The sequence below is a fragment of the Lissotriton helveticus genome, chromosome 9 (assembly GCF_964261635.1).
Source record: "Lissotriton helveticus chromosome 9, aLisHel1.1, whole genome shotgun sequence".
NCBI lineage: Eukaryota > Metazoa > Chordata > Amphibia > Caudata > Salamandridae > Lissotriton > Lissotriton helveticus.
Window position 1 is genome coordinate 905,389,203 of NC_136070.1, and position 14,446 is coordinate 905,403,648.

At 45.8% G+C, this 14,446-nt stretch overlaps 1 protein-coding gene across 4 annotated transcripts in view; it reads right to left on the minus strand.

Annotated features, from left to right (window-relative positions):
* LOC144781980 (homeobox protein meis3) overlaps nt 1-13,315 on the minus strand; it is a 123,020-nt gene extending 109,705 nt beyond the window's left edge. For 2 of the 4 annotated variants that reach the window (XM_078661081.1, XM_078661080.1), the window contains exons 1-2: nt 12,461-13,253; nt 5,546-5,748 (exon numbers count right to left, since the gene is read on the minus strand). In XM_078661081.1, the coding sequence (XP_078517207.1) occupies nt 5,546-5,748; nt 12,461-12,472 (215 nt within the window). In that variant the 5' untranslated portion in view covers nt 12,473-13,253. Of the gene's footprint in view, nt 1-5,545; nt 5,749-12,460 lie in introns of all 4 variants that reach the window. The other 2 variants (XM_078661079.1, XM_078661078.1) reach the window with 2 other exon arrangements.
* Nucleotides 13,316-14,446: the final 1,131 nt, after the last annotated feature.

The following is a 14,446-nucleotide window of genomic DNA, read 5'->3' on the forward strand; positions in this document are numbered from 1 at the left end:
ACAGGTCAACTTTGCAAAACTCACTGCACAACCTCTCTTCAAATATGCGATTGCATGTGGTGTAAAGTTTAATCAAAGGATGTTGCATTGCAAAAGTCAAACACCCCAGAGAAAAAATGTGCAGGGATTGCATAGTTGCATGTGCAGCTGCATCTATTCTCGCACCCTGCCCAGCACCCTGTGTTTATGTGTCCAACCACTGTGTTCTGGAGTATCGCAAATTCTCATCTGGGTTTTCTCATTTTACTCCCTTAAACCTCACGCGCTGCAACCAGCTGGTCCATCTCAGGGCAAACTACAACCAGCATGCTTACAACCACAGCAACTCTAGAGTTACAATACGCATTAAGTCAAAATAGATAGAGAGAAACAGACAGACAGTAAGATATTGTGGGTGTAAACAGATATTGTGGGTGTAAATTCTAGATTATATACCACTGAACAGACAGGGTGAAATAATTGCATCAGGCTGGTTATTGACTTAAGGCAGCCAAACCACAGAGATAGTTCTAGCATTGTGGGCACACATTGCAAAGTCACAGATTGCCTCCCCACTAAACCCTCCATTTAATTAACACCCGCTCCCCCCTTTAAAAGAGCACATTAGGAGGTTCTATCTCCAATCTGATAGCCCTTATTTTGTCCTTTGGTGACAGCCTAGAATTGCCGTGGCAAAGTAAAAACCCTGCCCAAAAGTTTCTCTGTCTTGGATATTTTGGTTTCTGTTTTACAGCAAACTTCAGATCACGCTCAGTGTAACCGAGCCGCGGTGCCTGCGTACTTTTGAGTTTATGTTGCGAGAAAACATCTGCAAAAACTGCTGAATGCTAGAATTGTCAAAACGTTTGAATGTGTTTTCTGTGGAAAAGTGAAGAAAAAAATGACTAAGAGAAGGGAAAGGAAGGAGAAATTCAAATGTGATTAATGCTGGAGGCCAGAAAATGTTGGAAAAAAGTTGTAAAAATGGGATAACAAGTGCAGACATATATAGACAAATAGTTCAGACCAGTCAAAGGGTCGCAGCTGGCGAGAGCTGAACAGGGGTGTTGGAAAGGGGTGTGGGGCAGAATAATAAAGTGATATTATTTCACCTTTCATCACCAAATCCCCTTTCCTTTTACCCTTAAAGAGCTAAACCAGCCAAAATATGTGAAACATTTTGTGTGCTTCAAGTGGTATATTAAGTGTATAGGTGTCAGATGTCCATGTTTTTTTAGGGCACTGGTAATGTCCATGCTACACTCTTTTAATCAGTTGCGTAAATGTATTATACTGAGAGAGGTCAGTTCAGTTTCAGTTTATTTATTGTTATAAGTTAATAGAAACCGTCACAATATTTTACAAATAATACAAGGTAATAAAACTATTTTGAATAAAATACTTTGTAGTTATTTCCCTGATTAGTCCTTAACTTAAGCGCTCTCACAGTTATTTCACTAATATATATATTAATAAAATCCTTTAGCATCTTAGGTGCTGGTTATTTCCTTCTAGTAAGGAAGAGAGACGTTTATACTAAAAAATGGGGTGAACACTTAATAGGGATTTTGATCGGACCTGTGGTCTATCATTTTTTCATTATAACTCCTTGTGGTCGCTATAGGACCATATAACACGGTTACCCAATATGAATCCCCTATAACAAATACAGCTGAAAAATAGACAACTTTCCAGGAACCCGCAGTCAAGTAATCTTAGTTTTAAAACCTAAAAATAATGGTTAACAGGCTTTGAAAGGTCTGTACTCCCTGACCCCTCTTTCCTCACCTGCACTCAAGTTAACTTTTCAAGAAGAGAAAATACAGTCCTTATATTTTTGCTTTACATATATTACGTGCTAACCCTGAAACAGCATTACTCTTTGTATCTTTTTTTATGGAAATCAATAAAGTATTTTGAAATTTTAAAAAAACTATATTTTGTCAAAGCACTGAAGTATCTCAAATTCTTATCCAGGTATGCTTAAAATATTAGAACTATATTAGTACTGGAACTACTTATCTCGAATAATATTATTTTAATTTTTTCTGCAGCACTCTGTTCTTGTGATACACTCTCTCCTCCAGGCACAGACCGTGTTTCTGCTTTTTCATGGCTTGTGTTTTTTTGTCTTGGCGTCTTTCATATCTCTCTTCAAATAATTATTCCTATCTTTCATGTGCCCTTCCTCATGAAGAAGTGAAGCTCTCTGCACTCCCCAAGCTTTTCAATCCCTCCACATCTGTCCCAGGGTTCACGTTGTTGCTGGCTGCAGCTACACCTTTTTTCTTTTTAATGTTGCCGGTTCTGATTTTCAAATATTTCCATCTTCTGACCATAGAACTTGTATACTCTGAGTAAATTATTTTGCTCTGTGTTTAGTATTTTTGTTGTTAGGGGTGGTATTATTATTATTGATGTTATTATTATTATTATTATTGGTAGCAGCAGTAGTGGTAGTATTTTATTATGGCTGCTGTTATGGATAAATATTATTATTGTTGTTATTATTATTAGTTGTGGCAGAAGCAGTATTAGGAGAAGTAGTATGCTGCAGCCAAGTATATTATTATTATTAACGTTATAATTATTATTATTGTTTTTATTATTATTATTATTATTATTATTATTATTATTGCTGTATTTGTTTTGTTAATATTATTTTTATTATTGTTAATACTAATAATAATAATAATGATAATAATAACTATATGCAATGGTTTGTTATTATCGATAATATTAATAGTAGTAGTATAGTAATAATAATAATAATAATAATAATATTAATAATAATAATAATCATCATAATAATAATAATAATCATCGTAATAATAATAATAATAATAATAATAATAATAGTCGTATTTATACTATTACCACCAGTTAAGGAAGTGGGAGCCCGGTGTTTTCATGGCTGACAGGCAGGTGACCCCCCTATGCCCTCTTGGTTATGCAGATAGTCTCTGGTGTTTTCCACCTGTACCCTGTGTCACAGCGTTGCATACAACAGCCATGTATCGAAGAGTAGCGTGGACATGAAGAGCCGCGTGAAAAAGATACTGACCCTAGGTGGGGCGCAGAGAGTAGCAAGGCTTGGGTCCCGGCCTTTCAGAAAGGAAATGACCCAGTGTGAGGAGACGGAATAATGAAGTAGTGCTTAATTTGTGGCTGTGCTTTCCGGGGCTCAGCACCAGCACTTAATTGCCAGCACCGGGGCTTATGACTGTCTGCCACATGGTAGTGGTGTCTGCCAATTTAGGTAGGAGCACAACAACTTCTGTTTATTATTTCCATTTCAGTTTCCAATTATTAGGATTTGCCTCCAAAGCCATTCTTATAGCTTAGCGGGCCTTTAATAGTACGAATGGTCACACTTTTAAGAGTGTGATGATTACTAGTGTGTTGTGCTGTCATTGGCAGTGCTGCCAGGGGCAACGGATGGTGCAAGCTCTAGTGTCCTCCTGTCGAGAGCCCCGGCACTATATTTTTTTTACAAATTAAGCACTGGACTATTGACCCATTAGGATTTCGCGTGGACTTGGTTCTTCTGGAAACTCCAACATTAATCCATCAACAAGCACTCTGGTAATCCTTCAATGACTTTGTCCCTGAACCTGAAACTTCAAATGAAGCAAGCTGTGCCTGACCTTTGACCTCGAGCACTTTAGAACAAATCTCTAAGTGTCCCTGTTGAGGAGGCATCTTTCTAAACTTTCCACAACTAACCATTCCAACATCCTCCAACTGTCAAGTAGTTGTGACCTATCCCATATCTCTACTCCTTACCACGTACCTCTTTAAATCAAATATGTAAATGTGAAATACATTCTAAATTAAATGCACATGCCTCATGAATCAACGATCTACATGAGCAAGGCCTATGGCATGTGCATACCTCTGTATACGAAATATCCTTGCCTTCTGAATCAAACATCTAACTGTGCAGGCCGACTGCATGTACATGCCTCATCAATGCAATATCTACATGTGAAGGTTTATTGAATGTACTTAGGTCATGAAGCACCTTTGTAAATGTGCAAGGCCTGAGGCATGTGCAAACCTCTGTAAATAAAACATTTTAATATGCAGGCCCTGATGCTCGGGCATACATCTGTAAATCAAAAGCATAAATGAGCACAGCACACTGCTTGTACAGACCCCTGCAAGTAAAATATTTAGCTGTATAGGGCATCATGAATCTACATAGCCCATGAAACTGATATCTAAGGGAGCCAGGCCTAGAGCATGTACATAGGGCTGTAAATAAATATACATCTAAATGTGCAGGGCCTTCTGCGTGCACATACCTTATAAGTAGGGCTCTCCGATTTCCATGTTTGAGTATGTTTTGGATAAATAAAGACAGAAAACAACCTATTTCTCTGTATTTATTTTTTAATATGAAAAAACAGGCACAAATCTGTCGCCTTTTGAGTGGTCTTTGATGCTCTTAATCGTGACTGTTAAGCAGATAGCTGTGTAGAGTAACACACAGGGGAGTAAAAAAGCAGAGAAGTTTATGTAAGGAAGCCTTCAATAGTTGCAGATGTGCTTGTGTTTTTAAAATACTAATGCCATGAGAGTGTTTTGCATACGAATAGTGTCTTGTATATGACTTATAGCACTAAATCCCACGAGGCATGTGTACATCGATTGAGTAGATACATGTGGAAATTTACTAGTTTCAGTTTTTTTCTCACAAAAACACAAAATAATAAAAATCACTAAATATGCATAGAAATAAAAATATAGATAAGTAAAGGTGAAAGTGTCTAAAAATAAGAACCATCAAACGGGTAGCTTTATTTATAAAAAGTCTATATCTGCAAGGAGTATTGCATATATACCTCATACATCAAATATCTAAGTGTGCCAGGTCCATTTTACAGATATTCTCCCTAATCAGAAAGCGAATGTCTTTTGAATACATGACTTCTTATAGCACTAAATCCCATGAGGCATCAAATTGCAAATGTACCTCGGTTGAGTAGATAAATGTGGAAATATACTAGTTTCAGGATTTTTTTCACAGAATAAAGATCACTAAATATACATAGAGATAAAAAATATAGATAAGTACAGGTGAAAGTGTCTAAAAATAAAAACCATCAAACCGGTAGCCTCACTTATAAAAAGTCTATATCTGCAAGGAGTACTGCATTATAGACCACATAAATCAAATATCTAAGTGTGTCAGGTCCATTTTATATATATTCTCCCTAATCAGAAAGCGAATGTCTCTTGAAAACATCTTCCATAAAAAAGTTGAAATTGGCAATGGTTCTTATGCACAAATATGCCACTGTCTGAAATTCTTAAGCAAGTAACTTTGCGGTCTGCCTATATTTCTATATAGTGTGAAACGCTCTAAAACCCTCTAGCCTTGTAGTGGTATACAAAAATGCCAAATAAATAAAAACAAATATTGGCGCCCTTACTTCAGGCTTGGATATCCGGCACTATGTCCTGTCACTTGAGCTGGGCTTTGGTCAACAAAATATAAAATAATGGAATGCGTCAATGGCGTACAGTGCACTCAAGGTCATGACCCCACAAGGATGCTCACCCATAGATCTCGTCCTTCTCCCTTTTGAGGCCGTCGTTGCCGCCCAGTCCTGGGGCCATGGCCGCCCGGTGCGCTGCCCCTGACGAACCGTAGGGTGAGCTTTGGTTAAGAGGGTGATGCTGCAGGCTCCTGCCAACATGGGGGTCCCCAAAGCCGGGCAGGGGGATCCCGTCCATCCCGGCATAGTGCACCAGTTCATCATACTGCAACGTGAGGAGAGAAAAAGAGATAGGTAAAAGGGGGAAGCCAAGGCCGGGAGCACGATTACGAACCCCCAAAAATTCCACTCACTCATACAGTCCTCTCCACCCCAAGAAATCTCCTGCAAAATCCCCCCCACCCTCCACCCCAACGAGAGGAGGTGCAAAGGTCGCAAACGAGGGGGTCAGGTTGGCTTCATCCCTCTGCACCCCTTGAAATTCCTCTGATTCAACCCCATCCACCTATTTCGTTTCCCCTACAGAAAGAATGTGGGACGAACCATAAGGGTAGTTCTGGAGCCCCCAGTACTTTTCTGCACCTCTAGAAATCCCAGTCCCTCGTTCAACCTCCCATTCATACATCCACCCACTCATCCTTCCTTAGAGAGAGAATTTGTGGAACAGGCTAGAAAGCAAAACCTTCACCCTCCATTCACGACCCTCAAGCAGAGGGGAGGCGGAGGTAAGTTGCCTTCTCTTCGCTGCACCCCCAGAGGCAGGGAAGCCAAGGTTAAATTGCACCCCCTCCAACTCCACTCTACATATCTTTCTTCACTCCAAGGAGATAGAGAAAAACTGAAAGTTCAGCCTTGCTTCGTCCTACCCCCTCCAGGACAGGGGTTGCAACACTTAGAAATGGAGAGGGGCGCCTTAGAATGGAGAGTTCAACCTCGCAAAAGACCCTTGTGACGTTTCACCCCAAAAACATGCCCGCCACGCTATGGTACTCACTCTACCCTCAGAGCACCCACTGTACCCCCAAAAAGAATAGGGAAGCGGACAGAATGTGGCAGGGAGACTTATCCAGCAGAGTTGAATCACAGAGACTGAAGGGGCGAGGATGGCCGACCTCAGTGACACTGCAATCACACAGCCACTAACCCAACTCCCAACACCCTACCCTGCACCCCAGGGGATGACCTGAGAAATGGGGGACACTCGACCACACTGCACCTCATATTACCATGTTCCTTCCACTCTCCGAGAAATCAATACGTGCTGATATGGAAGAAACCTGGTAGGCAATGGACACACACAACCGGTCAGGCAGAGGCCCACCACACACAAACAGCCATAGTACAGAAATACACATTCACTTCTATACCAACAGGCACATTACAGCAGAACAAAGTCAAATTAAAACAGGCACGCATTTTAGAAAGGCCAGGTCCCTGGCAAGAGACAGATATATCACAGCCAGGCACAACCACATCCACACAGAAAGCCACCATACAACAAGACACAGTCACATCCGTACTGACAGGCACACACAACAGAGCAAGGCAGTACTGCATTCGCAGAGAGACGCAATGCACAACAAACAATCACATCCAGAAGATAGGAACGTTACATCAAAATTCAATCTCGTATATATTTAGGAACACATTACAGTAAAACACAACCACATAAGTTGTGAAAAGCACCCAGCAGAAAAACACAACCACACCTGTAAAACAGGCCCATTACACACCCAGGCCCATTCCCATCCATAAACAGGCACACAAGAGCAATGCCCAACCACATGTAGAAGACAGCTACAGCTAAAGACAACCTCACCCATCGTCAAGTGCACACTAAGGAAATATACTATTTACACACAGACACAATAAAGCAAGACAAAATCACATCTATTTAACAGGCACTCTACAACAAGACAGACTCATATCCACACAGAATAACGGGTTACATCAAAACACAGTCACACAAAGTACACAGGCATTATGCAACTGCACACAACAAAAACCAGTGAACACTGGCACTGCACTGTTGGCTACCGGCAGAAACCAAATACAGCCGGGCCGTCATATATACATGGAAAGACAAACATACCATATTGACTGCAGATAGACACAAACACGTGCAGACACACACAGGCGCAGGAATACCAGGAACAAACACACGCACAAGCTACCGCATGCAGATAGACACAAACACCCATGCAGGCACACACAGCCCCCCACATGTCCATGTTCTGTGTATGCCTGAGGCGAGTTTATTCGGTTTAAGGGCAGTAGTGCCAGATAATCGAAGAAAGGATGCACAGACTGGCTAAATGACATAAACCCTATACTAAAAGTCACACTAGAGAGCACACACTTAAAAAGCCAGCTGACACAGGAGGACTTTCACCACCAAGAAAGACACAATCAATCTCGGACACGTACACGGGGGCAAAACCCAAGTCAAGAGAGCTCTCTTGACACGTGCTTGAGAAAAGTGTTCTTCAAATGGTGCAGGTCATCCTCAAAACAGAGAATGATTTTTCGTCCTATATGATTTTCCCTCTTTCTTTTATTGTTTATTTGTCTTTACACTTTTCCAATTGCCTAGCTCTTTTTATTTTTTGCATTTATTTGTTTTCTTTTTATCTTAACTGGTCTTTTTTCAAGCACTTTCCTCTTTCTTCTTTCAGTTTCCTACTTCTCTGTCTCAGTTTCCTTGTTTTATTTTCCAGGTCTCCTCTGCTTTTATTTATTTATTTCTTGCCTGTTTGCTTCCCTCTATTTTCTTCCCTCCATTTTTGTATTTCTCTCCTTCCCTCACACTTCCCTTAATTCTTGCGAGAAACTGTCCAAGTACGCTCTAAGTGCATGCATTTCACGGCCAGTTTTGCAAACTTTACAGCCTGCCTTATCGAGCACAGACTCAATCTGGGAATTTCTTTCCAGCTGGCAGGAAATACAAATTAAATAAATTGACTTGATTTGCCCTCAAAAGCATCTTTAGGTAACCGATTCATTTGCAAATTTAAAGTTATTCACTTCCACGGTGTGAGCACATGCTTTACTTTTTAAATCTCTTGCACTGATCCCTTAACGCCTAAAAGAAAATATGTTTGCGACCATATTTTCGGCGATTTGAGAGCACCGGAGTCCCAGAGAAAGTAAAAGTGCTCCAAAAAATGTGTATGAAACATACTTTCGTGCTTCCCTGAGCTTTAACCAACTCTTTAACACACAAAAAGACGCGACTCTGTGGAATTACTGACTCATGACGGACTTTCATATTGAAATCAGCCCGTCCAGTCCATTTCACACCCTGGATTCCGAGGGGGGACGCTCGGGTGCCTAATGAAGCGGCTTCATTCCCCCATTAGGGCTTTTCATAGGGACTTTTAGCCCTGAAAGGTTGGCAAACTCGGCATTTTGTTTCCCGAGCATGGGGGCGAGGGGCGACGGGGGAGGGGGTTGAGAGGAAGCTTTAGGAAACTTTTGCTTCAAGTTTCTCCGTTTTCCAGCCCCCAAATTAACAAATAATCTGATTTATACATTTTTAAATAGGAAGCAAGCTGAATATATTTGATCTCGTAAGTTGTTTCGTCAAAATCATTTTTAATTGCTTTTATCCCCAAAATGCCACATATGTTTCCCGCAGTTCAGAAATTGTTTCTATTATTGGAACAAAACATGCAAAAAAGTTTGTGTTACATTTTACTATAGTTTTTTTAGACCCACCTGGTCTGAAACTAGAATTCCATTATATTGAGTAGTTTTACTTAAACACAAATGTCTGTTTGCGGTTTTAATATTCGCAGAGGCGCTATGGTGCACGTTTTGATTGCGATGTTTACACGGTGACCGTTAGAAGGCTGTGCTCGGATGTCGATTCTGGCTTTCATCGACATTTACTAAGTGTGAACCGAAGCCTCTTCTGTGTGCTTTCAGTCTGGATAGCAACCTACCCGTCATCAGTTCCTGCAACAATGCAAAGTTTAAAAACATAAACATAAGGGGTGCCCCTTTATTTAGGTCCTTTATAATTGCGTAGGGGGAGAGATTATTTTTCCTGGTCGTGTTAAAAACAGGGAATAAAAAAAGCAGCGCGCGTTAATTTATTTGCAAGAATAGAATATTTTGGAAAATGCCTTGCTGGTCCGCGAACTCCGCGTGTGGTTCCCTGGCAGCAACGGTGCTTGAAACACTGCGCCCTCCAAGTACAACCGTGAGTTCGGCGCCGTTATTTTGTGTTTTTCACCAACATTAGTAAACAAAGTAGGGAAGTTTGGAGTAAACCATCAAAACTGACCCAATACTAACCACAGTCGTCCCCACGCTGCTTGAGTTAGCAGATACGAAACTTTAAGAAGTATGAATTCCTTAGTATATTTGGTGCCAGGGTGGCTGAAAATAAGCCACCCCTAAAAAATGCCCGAGGGCAGTAGGGGAGTCAATCCCGGCGGGGTGTTCGGTGAGACGACCGACTTTGGGAAGAACTGGAAGGGGTACTTTATAGAGTCCCGGCAGGCGAGTGGACTTAGAAGAAGAGATTTTAAGGGGGTGGGGGTGTTACAGAACGAGGGGGCGCCCCAACCCGCAAAGTTTCACGTTGTCAATGAACCTTTTCAGGCTGTTGACCAAGAGGGCTTTCTCTTACACCTACGGGTACAACCCCCTTATTTTATCACCATCAGTTTCCAAACAGTGGGGTTCGTTCTAAAGGGGCACAGTTTCTGGGGTCCCCCTGAAGAACACGCACACCTTCCTGGACAGGCACGCACAAAAACACGCACCCCTTGTCCTGCCGCTTCTGCGCCGACAGCAGGGACAGAAGTTACCCAAGGGGTCCCAGGTGAAGCGAGGTGGCATGCCGACCCACGTGCAGCAAACAAACACGCACGCAGACGTCCATGACCCGTCCAGACAGTTACGCATTCAAGTGCAGCCAGGTAACGGAAGGTAACACACACGCACTTTAAGTAGTCTGTCAGCAAGGCAGCTGGAAGACAAACGTACACTCACGCAACGACAAACATGCCCCTACGGCCACTTGCCATCGAACACAGTAGAGCCAGCTTCAGCCCGGGGGGTCGCAGGTAATGCGAGGTGTCCTACCCAACCTGGCGGGCTGAGCTCCTCGGAAGGCAGCGGCTTAGACCTGGAGCCCCTGACGCACGACACTTTGGAGGGGTCAGAATGTACCACTAGCGCAGGCAGGTGAAGAGGGGAGACTGCTTACTGAAGGGGTACTCCAAAAACAAGAGACCTGGGGCAGGGGACCCCTGACGCACGTCACAGTGGAGGGATCAGGATGTACCATTACCGCAGCCAAGTGAAGAGGGGAGACTGCTTCGTGCAGGATGTCGCCCCAAAACAAGAGACTTGGGGCAGAGGACCCCTGACGCACCTCCCTGTGGAGGGGTCAGAATCCACCATTGCCAGAGCTAGGTGAAGAGGGAGACTGCTTCGTGCAGGGTGTCGTCCCAAAACAAGAGAACTGGGGCAGAGGACCCCTGGCGCACCTCACTGTGGAGGGGTCAGAATGTACCACTACCGCAGCCAGGTGTAGAGGGGAGACTGCTTAATGTAGGAAGTCGTCCAAAAACTAGAGACCTGGGGCAGAGGACTCCGCACGTCACTGTGGAGGGGTCAGGATGTACCACTACCGCAGCCAGGTGAAGAGGAGAGACTGCTTACTGCAAGGGTCCTCCCAAAACAAGAGACCTGGAGCATGGGACCCCTGACGCACCTCACCGTGGAAGGGTCTGAATGTACCACTACCGCAGCCAGGAGAAGTGGGGAGACTGCTTACTGCAGGGGTCCTCCAAAAACAACCGACCTGGGGCAGGGTACCCCTGACGCACCACACGGTGGACGGGCCCGCGTGCAGCACCACCAGAGACTGTTGAAGAGAGGCGACTGCTTCCTGCAGGGGTCCTCCCAAAACAACTGGAGGGGTCAGAATGCAACAGAGCCAGGTGAAGATGGGAGACTGCTCGCTACAAGGGGTGCCCCAAAACTACAGACCTGGGGCAGAGGACCATTGACGCACCTCACGGTGGACGCACCACCAGAGCCAAGGGAGGAAGTGAACCCCTGTCATATACTCCGGGTCCCCTAAAACTAGAGGTCTGGAGACGAGAACGTCAGATCTAGCCATGTGAGTTCATATCAGGTAGAGGCGCCCCACATTCCCTCAGCACCTCGCAAAACAAAGATCTGGACCGAGGAGACCCTTTAGGGATGATGAGGCATGGCTCCAGGCAACACCAGGGTGACAGGAGCGGCCCCTGTCCAACGACTGCACTCAAGTGCCTCAAAACATGGAATTCTGACCTAAGACCACAGACATAAGGCACTCAGTCTAGGGGTCATCTGATGCACTGCCCCAAGAAAGGAGACCTGCCCCCAATGCACCACAAGAACACCCACTCTGTGGCACCGGCTTGGGTCACAGAAACCCTACTTAGCCCACTCCAAGAGGCTCAGCGTGCAGCCAGTTCTAGGGCCACTGCCAGAGAGATATCTCTCCTCAGTAACCCATAAACAACACATCTTGGGGCAGGGCACGGACACGCATGGGGCCAGCATGCTGGCAATTGGTCGGGGCAGTAAGTGGGTAGACCCCCAGTCAATGCACCAGGCACCCCCCAAACTGGAGAACCGCTGGTGAGAGCTCCCACACGCATCCCACAGTCACCCCTTTCGACACAGAGCCAGCAAGCAGCTTTCGGGGACACTTGACACGCAGAGGACCTGGACAAGGGGTATAGAGGTACATACCTTTCTGACTGCCCCCTGAGACGCCCACACGCGGCACCTGAGGGGCTACAGCACCCCCATACACATATACACACACACACACAGAGGCAGCTCAGCAGGGCCTCGGCCAGGCTTCCGGAGCCCCGCTGCAGCCTCCCCTGTCCAGCGCACGGGCTGGCATGCAGGCAGGGCCCGGCCGTAGGGGGGAGAGGGGCCGTGGAAGGAGAAGCACCTACCCTTTGTGCCATGGGGACCTCGCTGCGGTCCCAGACCGGAGCAGCGGCGGAGGGGGGTGGCTCGGGGCTCCTCCGGGCGGGCAGCCGGGCATCCACCACCAGCGTGCAGTGCGGGGCTCCCTCCTGGCCGTGCGCGCTCTCCGCGGGAGCAGCGGGGGTGTCTGGCCGGCGCTAGCAGGCCGCCGGGGCTGGCAGAGGAGGCATGGGCAGCGCAGGCAGGGCACGGCAGCTCCGCTCCTCGCTGAATCTCTTTCTTGCCTTTTGGCTGCCAGAGCTGTCCATCAAGGGTCCAGAACTGTCAGAAGCAGGATGACTGATGATCCTGGTGCCTGCTGGGCGGGGGAGGGGGAGGGGTGGGCACGCAGACACCCCCAAACACCCTCTTCTTTCTTCTTCAGTCCCGCTGGACTCTGGAACCTGGACCCGCCCGGGATCCGAGCATGGAGGCAGCGGCGGTGGGCTCCTTGGAGGGAGGGAGGTGGGCTTCACCGAGACCAGCTCCAGCCTTGCATCTTCCACCGGGGGTAGCTGGGTCTTCTCCAGGGGTCTCCCTCTCTGTGCTGGAGGTACTATCCGCTCCGAGGGGCTCCGCGCTCCCAGCGTGGGGGTGTCCTCTGCTCCAGGGGGCTCCCCGCCTCAGCTGTGCGGATGCTCTCTGCTCCCGGGGCTCCCTTGCCTTGCTGAGGATGCTCGCCTCTCTCCTCGCGCTGCTGGGGTGTGCTCTCTGCTGCAGGGGTCCCCTCTCTCTGCTGTGGGAGGCAGGCGCTGGGCTGGCTGGCAGTGACTGCTGCTGCTGCCTCCTCCAGGATGTCTGCGCTTGGCCGTGTGTGTGTGTGTGTGAGCAGGGATGCTCTCTCTCGTCTTTCTCTCTCTCCCTCCTCTATGGGCTTCACAGCCCTGAGCTATGAGCACATCCGGAAGTACATGGGCCTTTTAACCCTTTGTCTGCCGGCTCAGTCGCGCAGACACACGCACCGCTGCTTCCTGCTGCGTCCTCCAGCCTTTCCAGCCTTTCCAGCCTATCCCTTCAGTTTAACCCATCTTTTGCTAGTTCTATCTTTTATCCAACAGTTAATTCATTCGCACAGTCCTCTTTTATCGGAATCTCATTTCATAGGCTGCTTGCATTCCACCTTCATTCGCTCTCTCCCCTTCAGCATCTCATTAATTCCCTCTTTTGTCCACTTTTAATTCCTAATAATGTTGCATTAATTTGTCTACTTTATTTGTATGCTTATTGTTCTTTTTCTTTTACCTTCTTTTTGTTACACCTTTTACTCTATTTTTGTAGTGCGTGCTAATTAAAATTGCAGCCCTTTTAATCCACTTTTATTCCTTCTTGCTTTTTCCCTTTTAACTTTTTTTATCTTCTCTTTAGCCAATTAGATTCATTCATATGATCCCTGCTCCCCAGCCTTCGTGCCTCGTGGAGGTGTATATATTCCTTTTAAAATTCTTGAACTCCTGACTTTACCCCAAACTCCCTCTCAATACCACGTTCTCTCTCGTTTTCTCTCATCCTTCCCCTCCCCCTCTTTCTCCCCGCATTCTCTTTCCTCTATCCTCGGCTCTCTTCTTTTTTATTCTCATTCCCTCTCTTTTCTCTTTCCCCTTTCGCTCTCCACCCTTCTCTCCTTCTCTCTCTTTATTCCCAGCTCCCCTCCCTCTCTCTATCTCTCACTGTCTCACTCTTTGCCTAGATCGCCCAGACTCAATTACGAACGCCTCTAATAGTGCTCCAGAGCCTCGCAGCAGAGAAGGCGAAAAAAAAGTCATACAAATCTCAGCCGTGCTTTGAAAACTCCGTTTTAATTGTAGCTGCCTCCAGAAAGTGTCACACCGGCAGACTTGGAAACGTTTTCTACACCGACTGCCAGCCAAACGGCCTGGCATAGCTCTGCACTTGGTGAAGGCCAGAAAGTGTCGCATTTCTGCATGTATCAATGAGTGGGCTTGCTTGTATTTTCTCCCATGTCTACCCACGGG